Here is a 13,556-nt window from a genome sequence, read left to right as displayed (position 1 = left end):
GTATATCCTATACTTTTACTATTTTCATAATTACTGATTCCAGAGCAAGTCAAATTTACCTTTCCAAGTATGTTTATCTAAAGTATCTAAATTGACTTAGATTCTACGAAACGTATACATGGCGTTTTCTTTCTACACGCGTGTGTGCGTATATCACTACAAGAATTTATTCTCTTTCAACAAATCAAATTCTTTTCATTTGTATTGTGTTTATCATGTGTACAGTGTATCCTCGTTCGTTATGCCCGCTTCGAATCATAGTCTCTCCCGTACATATCCTGCAGACATATGAACCGTGTGTGTGAGTGTGTGTGTGCACGTGTGGGCGGTTGTACACCCCGTGCACTCCGGCTCTCGTCCCTCTTTCTCTCTCTCTCTCTCTCTCTCTCTCTCTCTCTCTCTCTCTCTCTCTCTCTCTTGCTGCGCGCAATGTTTCGGTGATTTTTCCAAAAACGAATATAGCCCCAAGTGACGTAGCAGCAGCAACAGCAGCAGCAGGTAGGTAGGTAGAGAGAAGTTGCTCTACCCCTGGATCTAAATGCAATTTTCCATGTTCACAAAATATCTCGGGCTATATGGATGGTCCGTGTGCTTGTAGCTTGTGCATGTGCGATTGGCGTTTTTCAACTGGCAGCAGAGAAAAGGTAGCAGGCAGCAGCAGCGCAGCATACTTGGTTATAGATTCTTCGTTTGGTTTGACAGCTTTCTCTCTCTCTCTCTCTCTCTCTCTCTCTCACTCCTTCTCTTTCGCTCTCTGCATATATCCTCTGTAGCGTACGTAACTGTGGATTTTTTACGTTTACGGTGCGTGCACGCGCCCGAACGAACAGTTATACACCGGGGGTATACTTGTCTGTTTCTCTACGTGCAGAGTGTGTGAGTTGCACACTCTCTCTCTGTATGTACATGGTCCATATTCCCTCTCGCTCTCTTTGAGCATTCGCTTTGGTCCATATGTCTGTCGATTTAGCTGTTCGATTTTGATTTGTTTAAGTTATTCGACTACAAGCGTGTCAATCAGGATTTACCAGATATTCGCACAGGCACAGGGAGTGAGAAGGAAACCTTATGTTTTTATCATTTGTTCCTATCTGTTTTGTTTCAATTTTTTATCAATGCGTCATTTGTATCTTTGTTTGGTTTGACAATGTTTTGATATCAGATTGAAATGAAAATTAATGAAACCTAAGAATAAGTATAAAAGTAATTTTAGGTTTTTAATTCAATAGAAATTAGTCATGAAATTTAACAAGCATCAACCTTTTCATTTTTAAGAAAAAAAAGTTGAAGTGAGCAATCGGTCGTGTTTGAGCAGACAAAGTTTACATAGTTCTCCTCAGAGAACAAAATTTTTCACAGGTTGATTCAATACGTACGGTTACAACGCGAGAAAATATTAGATAAGAAAGCGACAAACTTTGAAAAAAAAATTAAACTTTCAGAATTTAATTTTTCTATTAAATATTTTATAGAATCAAACATAAACAGCGTAAAAGTTGAAAACAAACAAGAAATTTTCAGAGTTTGTATTTTCAGTTGGATTTCCTTATGTAAATTCTTAACTTTAACTTTTTTGACTTTCATTAAGGGGAGTCATACACCAATTCACTCCTCGTTGTCATTTTTGTGATATAAACCACAGTTTAATATCAATATACATTTTCAACATAAAATTGACAAAATTCCACAAAACTCAGCCCATAAAGGATACTTTTCTGAAGACTTTGATACCTATCAGGGACTCCCACTTGAATAACTCTGATCTGAACCTTGCGCACAGTGCCGAAAGGCTAAAATAGCAAAAATAAGCTATTTAAGGTGCGAAGGACTATTCTGCAAATTTTTTCACATTTTTTAGGGCTCAAAGATGTCAATTTTATGTTGAAAATGTAAATTGACATTAAACTGTGGTTTATATCACATAAATGACAAAAAGGAGTGAATTTGTGTATGGCTCCCCTTAAGTTTATAAAAATCTTCGTTCAAGAAAGTCATTGCGGTCGTCGAAAATAGAATCTAACGTATGCTGCGCTAATATGACTAATCATAACAAAACAATACGCCCATAAATACATGGTATGCATGGCTTAAAATGTACCGATCTCTACTATAAGTAAAACCCTTACTTCAAGTGACTCGGTACTTCACAATTCATGAATGTTGTCGCACAGTTGTTACAATGCCATGCACAAGAGTTGCGTGGTTGCGCGCGTTTCGACAATGTTAAGTCCATTGTTCTCGATTTATCGTTTACATAAAGATTTTTTTTTTTCGAGTTTACGGCCATGAATAAGCTCAACTGCAAAAGGAAAACCGCGGTCATTTACTCGATGTATAAGCCTTGTTTTGAATTTTTCCAACTTATTAGAGCACAAATACAGCTGCGGCTTGTTATGATATCATAAAATTAACAATTGTGGATTTAATGAGAAGCGTTAATTCAAAAATAAAATTCACACAATTACATAAGCTACTTATAAGCAGGTTGCTACATCGATGCGTGTACTCTTTGATTTTTGCGAATCCACAAGTAAAGCTGCGGTGCAACATTCGCCGAAGTAAAAGCTCTCGGTTGCTTGTTTTACAGGTGTCTGCGTCTTATGGTCATCAATACCCAAACGAAAGTAAATATCGTTCGTTCATGCGTGGCACACAACGCAACATACAGGCGCATATGCACGCATATGGGCGACGACAATGCGCGGCAAAGAAGCAACGCAAAAAAAGCCCATAATGGACGCATCTATAATACTTTCCATCGCACATTGTTGTGTTCTTAATGCGGCAAAAGCGCAAGACTCGGCTCGACATTTAATATTTATAGTCCCCGCGGCAGTATTTTGCATGAATCGCATTAAACTCGGACCAATGACGCGGAATATTGAAAAGAGAAAACATTGCATCGTTTTATATACAACGCACAAAGTTTTCGGCGCGCGCGCACGGATACACGCTGGGCACATGACTTTATGCACGCATATTAATGCATTTGTGCGCCTGCAGCGCGGGTGCACGCGCGAGAACGTACAAAACTCGGTGGATTACGCCCTGATACAGAGAGATGAGAGCAATTACATTTTAATCGGGCCACGCTTGCCTGCATTCGTTTTGATCTGTATTCTCGGTAGAAAAATAAGTATATGTAAATGATCATAATCGCTAATGTAGGAGTAGACAAAAAAAGAAATGGCACTCGAGCTCGAAATCGATCGTTATCGCATGTTATTAATGAATCCGAGAGATAATTAACGTTTTTCTGAGTTACGTGATCGCGGCGGCGGCCTCGCTGCGGCGCACGCAGATTAAATGACAGTTCGTGTGCACCCAAAATACGTGGTAAAAGCGCTAGAATGTCACGCTGCACAAATATACGAAACGCACTAAAACCCGTCAAAATAGCGAAAATAGCGCTGAAATGTATAGAGGCAAAATTCAGCAGAGAATACTAGTCGCCTCAAAGGAATGTTTTTTTATTTAAGATTGAATTGTATAGATGTATGATATAACGTAACGACGTCGGCATAACGTGTATTCACATAAACGTATTCAAATGACACTTAGTCGGCGTATTTCGAGCAGTAAGTGCATGAATTTCATGGTATTAGAGGCTCGGCGAAAAGGTAAAAATAGAAAAATTTAATTCACAAAGTAATAGTTTTTGTCAAGATCTATTACCATTTCCTCTCAATAATAGACAATACATAATGAATTTAAATTGGTATGCTTTCGTTTTAACTAATCCATTAAAAACAAGATACAAGAAGAACTTCATTTTCAATAAATAATCATGAAGTAGTCGAGTTGAAGTGTGAAATTCCTATCCACGCGTTCCAAGATTTATTTCTATTTTATAGGAAATATTCAAAAAGATAGGAGTCAATGTTACACAGCGTTCTCAAGTCATTTTTTTTCAGTTCTTTCATTTCCTATCCAACCTTTCTTTTATATTTAATCGGTTAATACAAGAATTATATTTCTGCAATTCCAAAAATACAATAAATTCTCAACGATAAAATACTTGTTAAAAATGCTGCAAAGTCCACAGTGAAAGTGAACATTGTCAATAAACTTTTTAAACCTTACAAAACAATGAAGCTCAAGCCATATACGAGGCTATTTTCAAACAAACAAAATCATTCGCTTCTGCAATGTTGCATTCGAGCAATGTATCGGAAAGGGTGGAATATCTATGAAAACAAAAAATGCGTCGTCAATAGCTTTCATCCTTTTCCACCTTCGCACTACCCGATCTGTGATATTCTCTTTACACGCCACGATGTAAAAATGTTTTTTTCCGTTTGATGTGCATCCGTGCGTCGAGTGGTTGTGAAATTGATCGACTTCAAGGGCGTGTTAAAAAAAGCGACAGATATGCGCGGTGAACGTTCCATATGGAGTACTAACCGATCTGTGGAATAACAATGATTTATACGTCAGGATTGTTTATGCTTCAAAAGCAGAACTGGTAAAGGCTTTTAAGGGAACTTTGAAAGCCGAATCTTTGAAAGAATAAAAGAGCAGGAATTGCTATAAATCATTGTTAACATACTTTTTGAACATTCATGTAACAAAATTGTGAAGCAACCCTCGTGTTCATTATTCGGCATACTTTTAGTTGTATTCGTATTTATAAAAAATATCGAAACTTTTCGTTATGATAAAAATTTAGAATAAATATAAAGCTTTACCTATTGACGGTTTTTCAACAAACTGCTTTTTGGTATTTTGGTTTAAATAAAAAGAGCTGTACCTTGAACATAAGTAATTTTCGATCTTCCATAAGTTGATTAAAAATACCTTCATTATCCCTGATAAAAAAAAGTATTTTAGAGAGGTTTGCCGTAGCAAAACATCTTCGTTAAACTTATTTACGGGGACACATACAAATCATATTCAAGTCTCGTGATTCTCTCGAATCTACATGAAAGCGTAGCAAATTGTAATCATAAAAGCATTTCTGCTTTTACACATACTTGTGCGGGCGCGCAGGTATGTGCTATACGCCGTACACCACCAAAACGCGTAATCGCAGAGAGAGAGAGCGAGAGGCGCGCGCGTAAAACAGCCCCGGCAAAATGACGTGCGTTTGTAGTCTTATATACATAATTTACCAAGTTTAAGCGATTTTGGGGCATGTACGGATACAGAGAGCCGCGCACACGCCGACGTAAAGGCGAGTGTACAAAAACTACGAAAATATTGCTGAAAACCAACCACGCGCATAACACATCTCATTTTATTATATATACGAAGGCGCACACGAGGCCGGCTATATAGCGAGTTCTTTGACACGCATTATACATATTGCATGAGGGAGAGGGAAAGAGAGCAAAAAAATAAAAATTACGCTTTTCGCGACAACACACGGCACAACAACGAAGACGATCGGGCTAAACGACCGACCTGCATAGCACGGCAATTTTCAATCAGGTTACCCAGTACACGCAGACAGAGAGAGAAAGAGAAAGAAAGTGAAACGTATTTAAGAGAAGCAGGATAAAAAGGTAATGAGAACTAGCATACGCGATGAAAATGCGGGTGGGGGGATATTAATAAGGCCGCTTATTTCGTTCTGGTCGGCGCTACGCTACAAGCGAATTGAAATGAATTTTCGCTTTGCTGCGATCTGTATACACATACGCAGGCAGCACACACACGAGCGCGAAACATCCCTTTGACATCGCGCCAGTACGTACGCCGTATACGTATATAGGTGTATAACCAAGCGCGCGCTCAAGCGCCCCAGAAACGAGTAGATAGCGAAGCGACGAGTTTACGCCAACGTTACGAGTGCGCGCTATTATGGCCCGAGCCTCCGAACGAGCTGCTCGAGGGTCGTATTATGGCTGCTGCTGCTGCTGCTGCTGCTTCTTCGCATCCAAAATTCACACCGAAACGCGTCCTTCTATATGCATTGCGGCGGCTGTAACCCGTGCGGCACATTTGTTGTAAGCTTACTACACGCGCGAAAAGACATGCGGAAAAAGTCGTTGAATGCTGCGTTGTAGTGCTCGTTTATTTCGAGTTTACGACCGATACGAATGAACAATTCACGCCTGTGTGGCCAACGATGGCAAGAATGCTTTTACGGTAATTTCCACGTACTTGGAAATGCCGCGCATCCGGTAATGGTTGTAAAAATCAACCTTTAATCGCATGATTGAAAATTAGTATTACATGGCTGCAATTAGGTTTGTTGACAAAAAAAATCAACTTTTGAGCTTGAGCAAATAAACGTGGGTAAAATTCAAAGACGGTAGAGTGTAAGTGGGATATTTACTCAATGTATCGACGAGAGGCTATCGTAATTTGCTGGACATTTGCCAAAAGGATATAACTCGTGCAAGTAGCACGATATTTTTCCTTTTATTTTCTTCATTTTTTTTTATAAAATCTCACGAAACAAGTTACCTAATTGTAAATTATCGCAAACGCGTAAATCGCTCGTGATTTCACGATATAGACTCGATATTTAAAAACGCATACTTGCACGAGCTATCCCAAATAGTATGAAAAACTTTCAAAAGTGCACAGACGCGCCGTGCAGAGTTAAGTTAGAAACAAGTTCTGTAATCGTGCGAAAAAAAAGCAATAGCTCTATAGCAAAAGCTTGTTTTTCATAAAAAGCCATCGACTCCGGAAAACTATGCGATTTCGACAAAAAATACCATCCCACCCCCCGTGACTTTGTCCTGTATATAGAAGCGAAATTCATTGAATAATGTTCGACGTACGTATACCGGCCAATCGATGGGAAACTTTGGTTTGCCAAAAAAAAAAAAAAAAAAAGAAAGAAAAGAAAAGAAGCTGAAGGAAACTCTATAAACACTTTGTGTAATGTACGACCGCGTCAAAGAGAAACTTTACTTTACGCCCCCGCTATATTTTCGACCTTTACATTAAAAAAAAACATATAAACTATCTTTCTATTTAAAACCTTACAATTTGATGAAATTTGGTCTATGTTACTCAAAAAGCGTCAGTTTCAATTTTTCAATAACTCTTCAACAATTCGCAAACAAAAATAAAACTGACACGCGTACGTCACGTTTTGTGTATTGCAGATGTCGTGTGGCGTCAACCAGCGAGCAGCGTCAAACTGGTAGTAGCAGCAACAGCAACAAGCAGCATTGCAGAGGCAGCAAGCAATGAAACCATCAATCAACAAAGCGACGTCGACGTCGACGCGTCGGCACTTTCACCCGAGGCGCTCGAGCTCGCGCACGAGCGATATCGCCGATTGATACCCTACATGACTTACTACATGCTCAACAATTACATCAATGGTCAGCAGCAGCAACAGCAGCAGTCGTCGGCTATCGACGGAAGTCCAGTGGCGGTAGCCGCTAGACCTCGTCAGCCATTGAAACAGCAACAGCAACAACAACATCAATTTGCGACTGCGGCGGTACACAGTCAATCCGTTCAAATAGTCAACAAGGGCGGCGGTAGCAGATACAAAGAGAGCGGCTTTGTGCCTTCGGTGCAGTACGACCCGAGAGAGGTGCGACCTGCGCCCCAGCAGCAGTCGGATTTTTTCCTGCCCCTGAGGTATAGTAGCCTCGCGAAGAAGCAACAACAATCCCCGCTGCCACAGATTTACAATGGGTATGAGGTAGCGGCACCGACACCCAGACCACCCGTATCCGCGTGAGTTTTTTTGCTCCGTAACGCGTTTTTTACCCTCGCACGAAGCAGCTGCAGTGGTCTAACGGGAAAATGAAATTTTAATTTTACAGAAATCCAGTCGAAGTTCGTTACGTGCAGCAGCAGCAGCAGCAGCAGCATCACCAGGCAACGCCGGCTGGAGCTTTTCATCCGGCGGCTTTTTTGACCAGCTCGCAAAAGCCGCAACATGTATCAGCGGCGCCGGCTAAGCTGTTGCACGAAGATTACGGTCCGGTGGAAAACTTCGAGTCGGTGCGTTACGTTTCGTCGAGTCCTGCGCCGCCGCCGCCGCCACCCGCAGCAGTAGAGACGCTTAAATCGCGACTGCCTCTGCCGTTGCCTCAGGCACCCCCATTGTTGCAACGTTATCCGGCACCGGTGCTTAGGCCACAACAACAGCTACAGCTACAGCAGCAGCCAGCTCTAGTAAGACTCGACATAAATCAAGTGCTCAAAGGGCTGAGATTGACTAGTCGATTGCCCGAAGTATTGACTAAAGACAATGTCGACGGCAATATAAAAACACTCGTGGAAATTTTACGGATACTCGACGCGGGCAAGAGAGATCGATATCAACCAGGTTAGTCTATACGTAGTTTTTCTCTCGTTCTCTGTGTTGACTTTGTCAACAACTGTCCAAGTATTATATGCGTTTGAAATTGAAACTTTTTAGCTCACGCCGCCGTCGTGCATGACAAATACAGAAGTAGCGCGCACGCAAAACCTCAAGTTATAACCGAATCCAACTACCAGGCAACTCAGTTTTCCGCCGTGACACCTCACAACGAACTACTGATGGAATCGCCGCACCGCCACTACCACCATCACCACCAGCACTCTCCAGCAGTAGCGAATCGTTACATAAGCCAACATAAAGTTCCGATTCTGCTGCCGTCGCGAGGCGAGCAACCGTCGTCGTCGTCGTCGCCCGCTGTAAGACCCTACTTTGCCGAGATTAAATCTCCGATGGCAGCGGTGGTGGTGGCGGCGGCGGCGCCGCAGCGCAGCAACAGCGAGCAAGTGGTCGAGATTAAGCCGGCCAATCGTTACGTTACGCTGGCCGCCAGCGCCGTACAATTACCACCCCAAGAAAAAGCGGAGCAAGTGGTCGAGATTAAACCTGTCAATAGGTATTTGGCGCAGATAATAAAAAATCAGACCACCGCCGTGGCGCAGGCGACGCCGCCCGCTGTAGTGCCAACAACTGAAACTCCCAGTACGGAGAGCAAGGATATAGTCGAGTATTACGTGCCAGTCGTTCAGGACATAGACGAGGGTGTTACTTATTCCGCAGGTACATTTCGACTTTTTATAATGTCAAGTAATTTGCTGATTAACGAAATTATAAATGCCTTTTTTAATTCTTTAATCAGATAAGGAACGCGTAATTTCTCCTATCCGAACGGAAACAACGAGAAATAATTACGAGGTTCCCAAGGCTAATGACGAAATACTAGAGGACGAGAAATATACGATACCAATCAGCGCGGAAAGGCCACAATATAATTTACCTATACAAGTTCAAAACATTCCGCCACTACTCAAGTACGGAGCTACTAGAGGGAAGCCACATGTTGACTATCCAGCTTATACGGAAATCCCAGAAACCGACTTCAGTTGCAAGAAGCAAAGGTACAAAGGATTCTTTGGCGATCCGGATACTGGCTGCCAGGTAAACAATGTTTATGTAATAACGTAATGAAGGTATGGAAATTATTCGAAATACTTTTTGAAACGTTTCAGGTTTGGCACTACTGTGATTTGAATGGAGGAAAATCGTCGTTTTTGTGCCCAAATGGCACAATATTTAGTCAAGTTGCATTGACATGCGATTGGTGGTTCAATGTCAAATGCGAATCAACGATGCAGCTCTATGTATTGAACGAAAGACTTTACAAGTACATTCTACCAATAATGCCTAAATTTCCTGAAGATTTTATGGGACCAGAGGTTGATAAGTATCTCGAACTAAAATTCAAAGAAATGGAAGAAAAGATGAAAGAAAAAAAACAAAAAGCTCAAGAAGAAGATAAAGATAAAAATTTTGTCAATACCTTACAGTCGATTGAAGATTCAAAAAAATAATTTCTGTAGCTTGATAAGTAATTTCCTTTTCCAGCTGAATCTCATTATAACAGTTTGAAAATTTATTGCAATTAGTATGCAACTAATTTATATCAGTTAAGATATATCATTAATTTTTAAATTAATGATTTGAAAATACCTTCGTAACTTATAATTGAAAATTTTGCCATTTACATGCGTAAAAGTGTAATAGATGTTAATAAGCTTGAATGAAAGAGATTGGATGCAATTCACGAGCTTAAGATTGAATGCAACAGAACGCATTTTCACTAGACCTCTAGTCATTTTATTTTTAGAATTGATTACTAAGTAACTTTTTTATGCCCAATTCTAAAACTAATTCTGTCGTAAAGAACTGTAGAGTTTAGACTTTAATAAAAATTTATAACATTGAGAGATGTGAATAACACGTTTATTCATCTAGCGATACTTTTTTTTATGAAAATATTTTTACCAATATGCATACATTCAAATGAAGTAATGTGTAAAAAAAAGTCATTATAATTTTTTTTTAAGAAAAAAATATTCAACTTCAAAGTATTTATAAAATTGTTTATAAATATTTATTAACTTATCAATAAAAGATGTCAACACATGAAATTTAAAAAATTTTTATAAGACCACATACCTTTAAAGCTAGATGAACTCTTTGTTTGGTGTCCTGCATACTATCAAAGGCGTCCTGATAGTCAGGCAATAATTCTTCATTCTTTGAGAAAAATATCAAATTAGTATGCTCTACTCATTTGCTGTACATATAAGAAATACATTATCATTACCTTCTTTGAAATGGATATAAGTTCACAATCCTTATGAAAATCTAGTCCGCAGTCAGAGCATACATTTTTGTCACATTTTTTACAATGATACTTTGCTTTTTTTTCATCTGAACAAGGGCAATATAGGTTATCGATCAACTCAATGAAATTTTTATTTAAATTGACTATAGTATGATTCTGCAAAGCAACGCGATGTAACTGAAATGCAAAGAAAAATTAATATCAACAATTTGAGTTGGAAAACAATAAAAATTTTCAAAATACAAACCTTTGCAGCACAGTTGCGACAATAATTTTTATCACAAGAAATGCAATTTTTTTTAGCTGGCATTCCGCATTCATGACAACATCCTGTAAAAATCATTTGTAATAATTAATTTATTCGGTGACAAATTTTTATCATTTAATAATCCATTAACTTCATGAAATGAATATAAGGAATAAATATACAAACCATCTTGAATATTCACAGTTGGTAATGGTCTTGAAAAAGATACATCTGGCTCTTCGTAATTTAAGAGTGGGGCTGCTTTAACAACATTCAATAATCCAATCATGTGCACATTGTAAGGCAATTTTTTAATGGCTGCTGGATCATAGTTGATGTTACACGAAAGGCACATTATTGGGGTTTTAGAATTTCCACATTTTATACATATTGCGTGACTGCAAGGCAATAGCAGTGGTGCGGATTGTAATTTCAAATCTGAAACATAAAATAAAAAGGAGATGACGTTATAAGGGTATCTTAGGAAATCTAAAAACCAAATCCAATGCACAGTTGATGACGTTCGAAGACATGATTTTTCGAACGAAAGCAGAGAATCCGCTAAATGCAAATTCAAATGATTCGATCGAACGCGGCTAGTAACGTTTGCAACGATCATTCGAATTACAGATAGCTCGCTTATCGATTGTTTTTTTAATTTACACATGTACATGCAACGAGCATAGAGAAACTCAAAAAGAACGCGAACTTTAGGAATCTTTGGCTTTCTTTAATCAGTGTTCGAAAACAAAGAAACGACGAGTTTCAAACGAAAAATCGAACGCTCTACTACCTTTTCCAGTGATCAAGTGAAACTTGTAATTGCAAACTGTGCAGGTCAAATCCTTGGGCCTGACGCTCGGTATGGTGGCGGCATATTTTATCGGATGGCTCGTCGAATGGTACTGCAGATGATTCAGATGCTTGGATTTATGCTTGTGCTGCGGTTTTTGATGTTTGAACATGGTCGAGGTGGCCGTTGCGTTGCTCATCTGGCCGAAGGGCACCTCGTTGCTGCTCGTGCTGCTGCAATGCCGCAACATGACGACGGAACAGAACACACAAGGTGGTTTTTTTGTCGCACCGACTACTGTACGCGCGAAAGCTTTTGTTCGGAATGATATATACACTACTGCACTGAAAACACTCGCGATTAAAGAAAAACGATTGAAGAAAACTACGGATAAAACCTCACTACACGATTACGGGAACGTTGAAAGTTTTCGACTGTATCTTGCACCGAATGAAAAAGAGCGAAATGCCCACGTCTCGAGGTTCACTCACTGCTGCTGCTGTGTAAGAGACGAAGTGCAGGCAAGGACCGGCAACGAAGGAACACAACGCATGTAGTGCTCGGAAGCATAGATGGACAGACACACATAGACGAACGCGCGCGCACACACACAAAACAGCGCCAATGTCCAAGTAAAAAACAAATTTGCCGAACTCACGGCTGCTGCTGAGTACGGTTGAGCTGCTCAAGTGCGAATGCGTGATACCTAGATGGACGTGCAGATGACTCGTTGGTCCAACACTGAGTGTCGTCTATCGTACTCGTGTGCTGCGTTGGTGTACGAGCGAGCGAGACGTTCGACTTTTTAAATTTTATGATTCGAGACGTCCAATCGCAGGGCTTCGAACGCTCGAAGCGGTGTGAATTTGCACGCGTAACGCAACGTCGCGCGCCACGAGACTTCAGACTGTACTGCGCGCGAGTGTGTATTTTATAACCCACTGCCCAAGTGACCGAGACAAAGGAATGTAAACAAAACTCTGCAGATTAACTCTCTCGATGTGTCTCGTAAAGTGTCGAATTATAACGGTATAATGCTGTTCGATTCGAACGACCCTATCGAAGAAATAAAACACACGCAGATACGTCGGCAAGGTGAGTCAAGTTTTAATGGATTATTATTATAGAAATAGGTCCTTTTTCTTCGACATTCGAATATACGTTAGACAGACGTTATCGAAGTCGAGTTGCCGCTGCCACTGCTTATAAAGAAGCAAAAGTTGTTTTTCTTGCGCTGCAGTTGAGCTGCGAGAGTCGATGCGATGATGGGCGGCGTTGATGCCGAGCAAACAACAACACGTCTCTATAAATTTTATCTCGCGAGATGCGGGTAAACAGCAACGTATTAAGCAGCAGTTAGCAGTGTATAGTTTTCGATGCAGCAGAACATCAAGCGTTTAGAGCAGCAGCACCGAGAGAGTAGAGCAAATTAACGCGGGCTTTGCTCGCTGCATTCGAAGCCTTAGGTATATTACCTACCTAGAAGACGCGTCGGAGCTGCAGCAGCAGTCTATAACATTCGTGCATATTATGCCTTGGCGTATTTATAAATACTATTAATAATACGCGTAAAGAGCTCCTGCCGCTGCTGCGGATCCTCTTTTCGTTCAATGGTTTTAGCCTCGAAGTTCGTCCATTTGCGTACGCGCGCGGGGGGCTTGTGTATTCTAAACTACGCTCCTCTACGTACATAATACAGCGTGCGATGTATCAAAGGATACTTGATAACCTTTTTGTAATGTACGAATGATGCTATATACGCTTGAGAAAAAACAGTTCGAGTCGCGAGATAGAGAGGCAGCAACCTCGTGTGCTGTGCGCGATGCCGTTGAGTCGCGGCTGCAAGCTTCGAGCTTCTATAGCAGCGCTTTGCCCCGTGCACTTGTACGTGTATCGTGTTAATTAATTTACTAGAAAAAATTTTCAAGCCCGTACTGAGCGTGTATCGGGGAAAATTCAAGTT

At 40.4% G+C, this 13,556-nt stretch overlaps 1 protein-coding gene across 1 annotated transcript in view; it reads right to left on the bottom strand.

The window, feature by feature from the left end:
- Positions 1-12,479, bottom strand: part of LOC106657108 (RING finger protein 17-like) — a 155,086-nt gene extending 142,607 nt beyond the window's left edge. Inside the window, exons 1-5 of the mRNA XM_014378417.2 lie at positions 11,594-12,479; positions 10,987-11,238; positions 10,801-10,883; positions 10,533-10,730; positions 10,382-10,462 (exon numbers count right to left, since the gene is read on the bottom strand). Of these exons, the coding sequence (XP_014233903.1) occupies positions 10,382-10,462; positions 10,533-10,730; positions 10,801-10,883; positions 10,987-11,238; positions 11,594-11,843 (864 nt within the window). The 5' untranslated portion in view covers positions 11,844-12,479. The remainder of the gene's footprint in view (positions 1-10,381; positions 10,463-10,532; positions 10,731-10,800; positions 10,884-10,986; positions 11,239-11,593) is intronic.
- Between the last annotated feature and the right edge of the window lie 1,077 nt (positions 12,480-13,556).

The sequence above is a fragment of the Trichogramma pretiosum genome, unplaced genomic scaffold, assembly GCF_000599845.2.
Source record: "Trichogramma pretiosum strain Unisexual culture from Peru unplaced genomic scaffold, Tpre_2.0 scaffold14, whole genome shotgun sequence".
NCBI classification, from domain to species: domain Eukaryota; kingdom Metazoa; phylum Arthropoda; class Insecta; order Hymenoptera; family Trichogrammatidae; genus Trichogramma; species Trichogramma pretiosum.
This window is presented reverse-complemented; position numbering and strand designations above follow the sequence as displayed.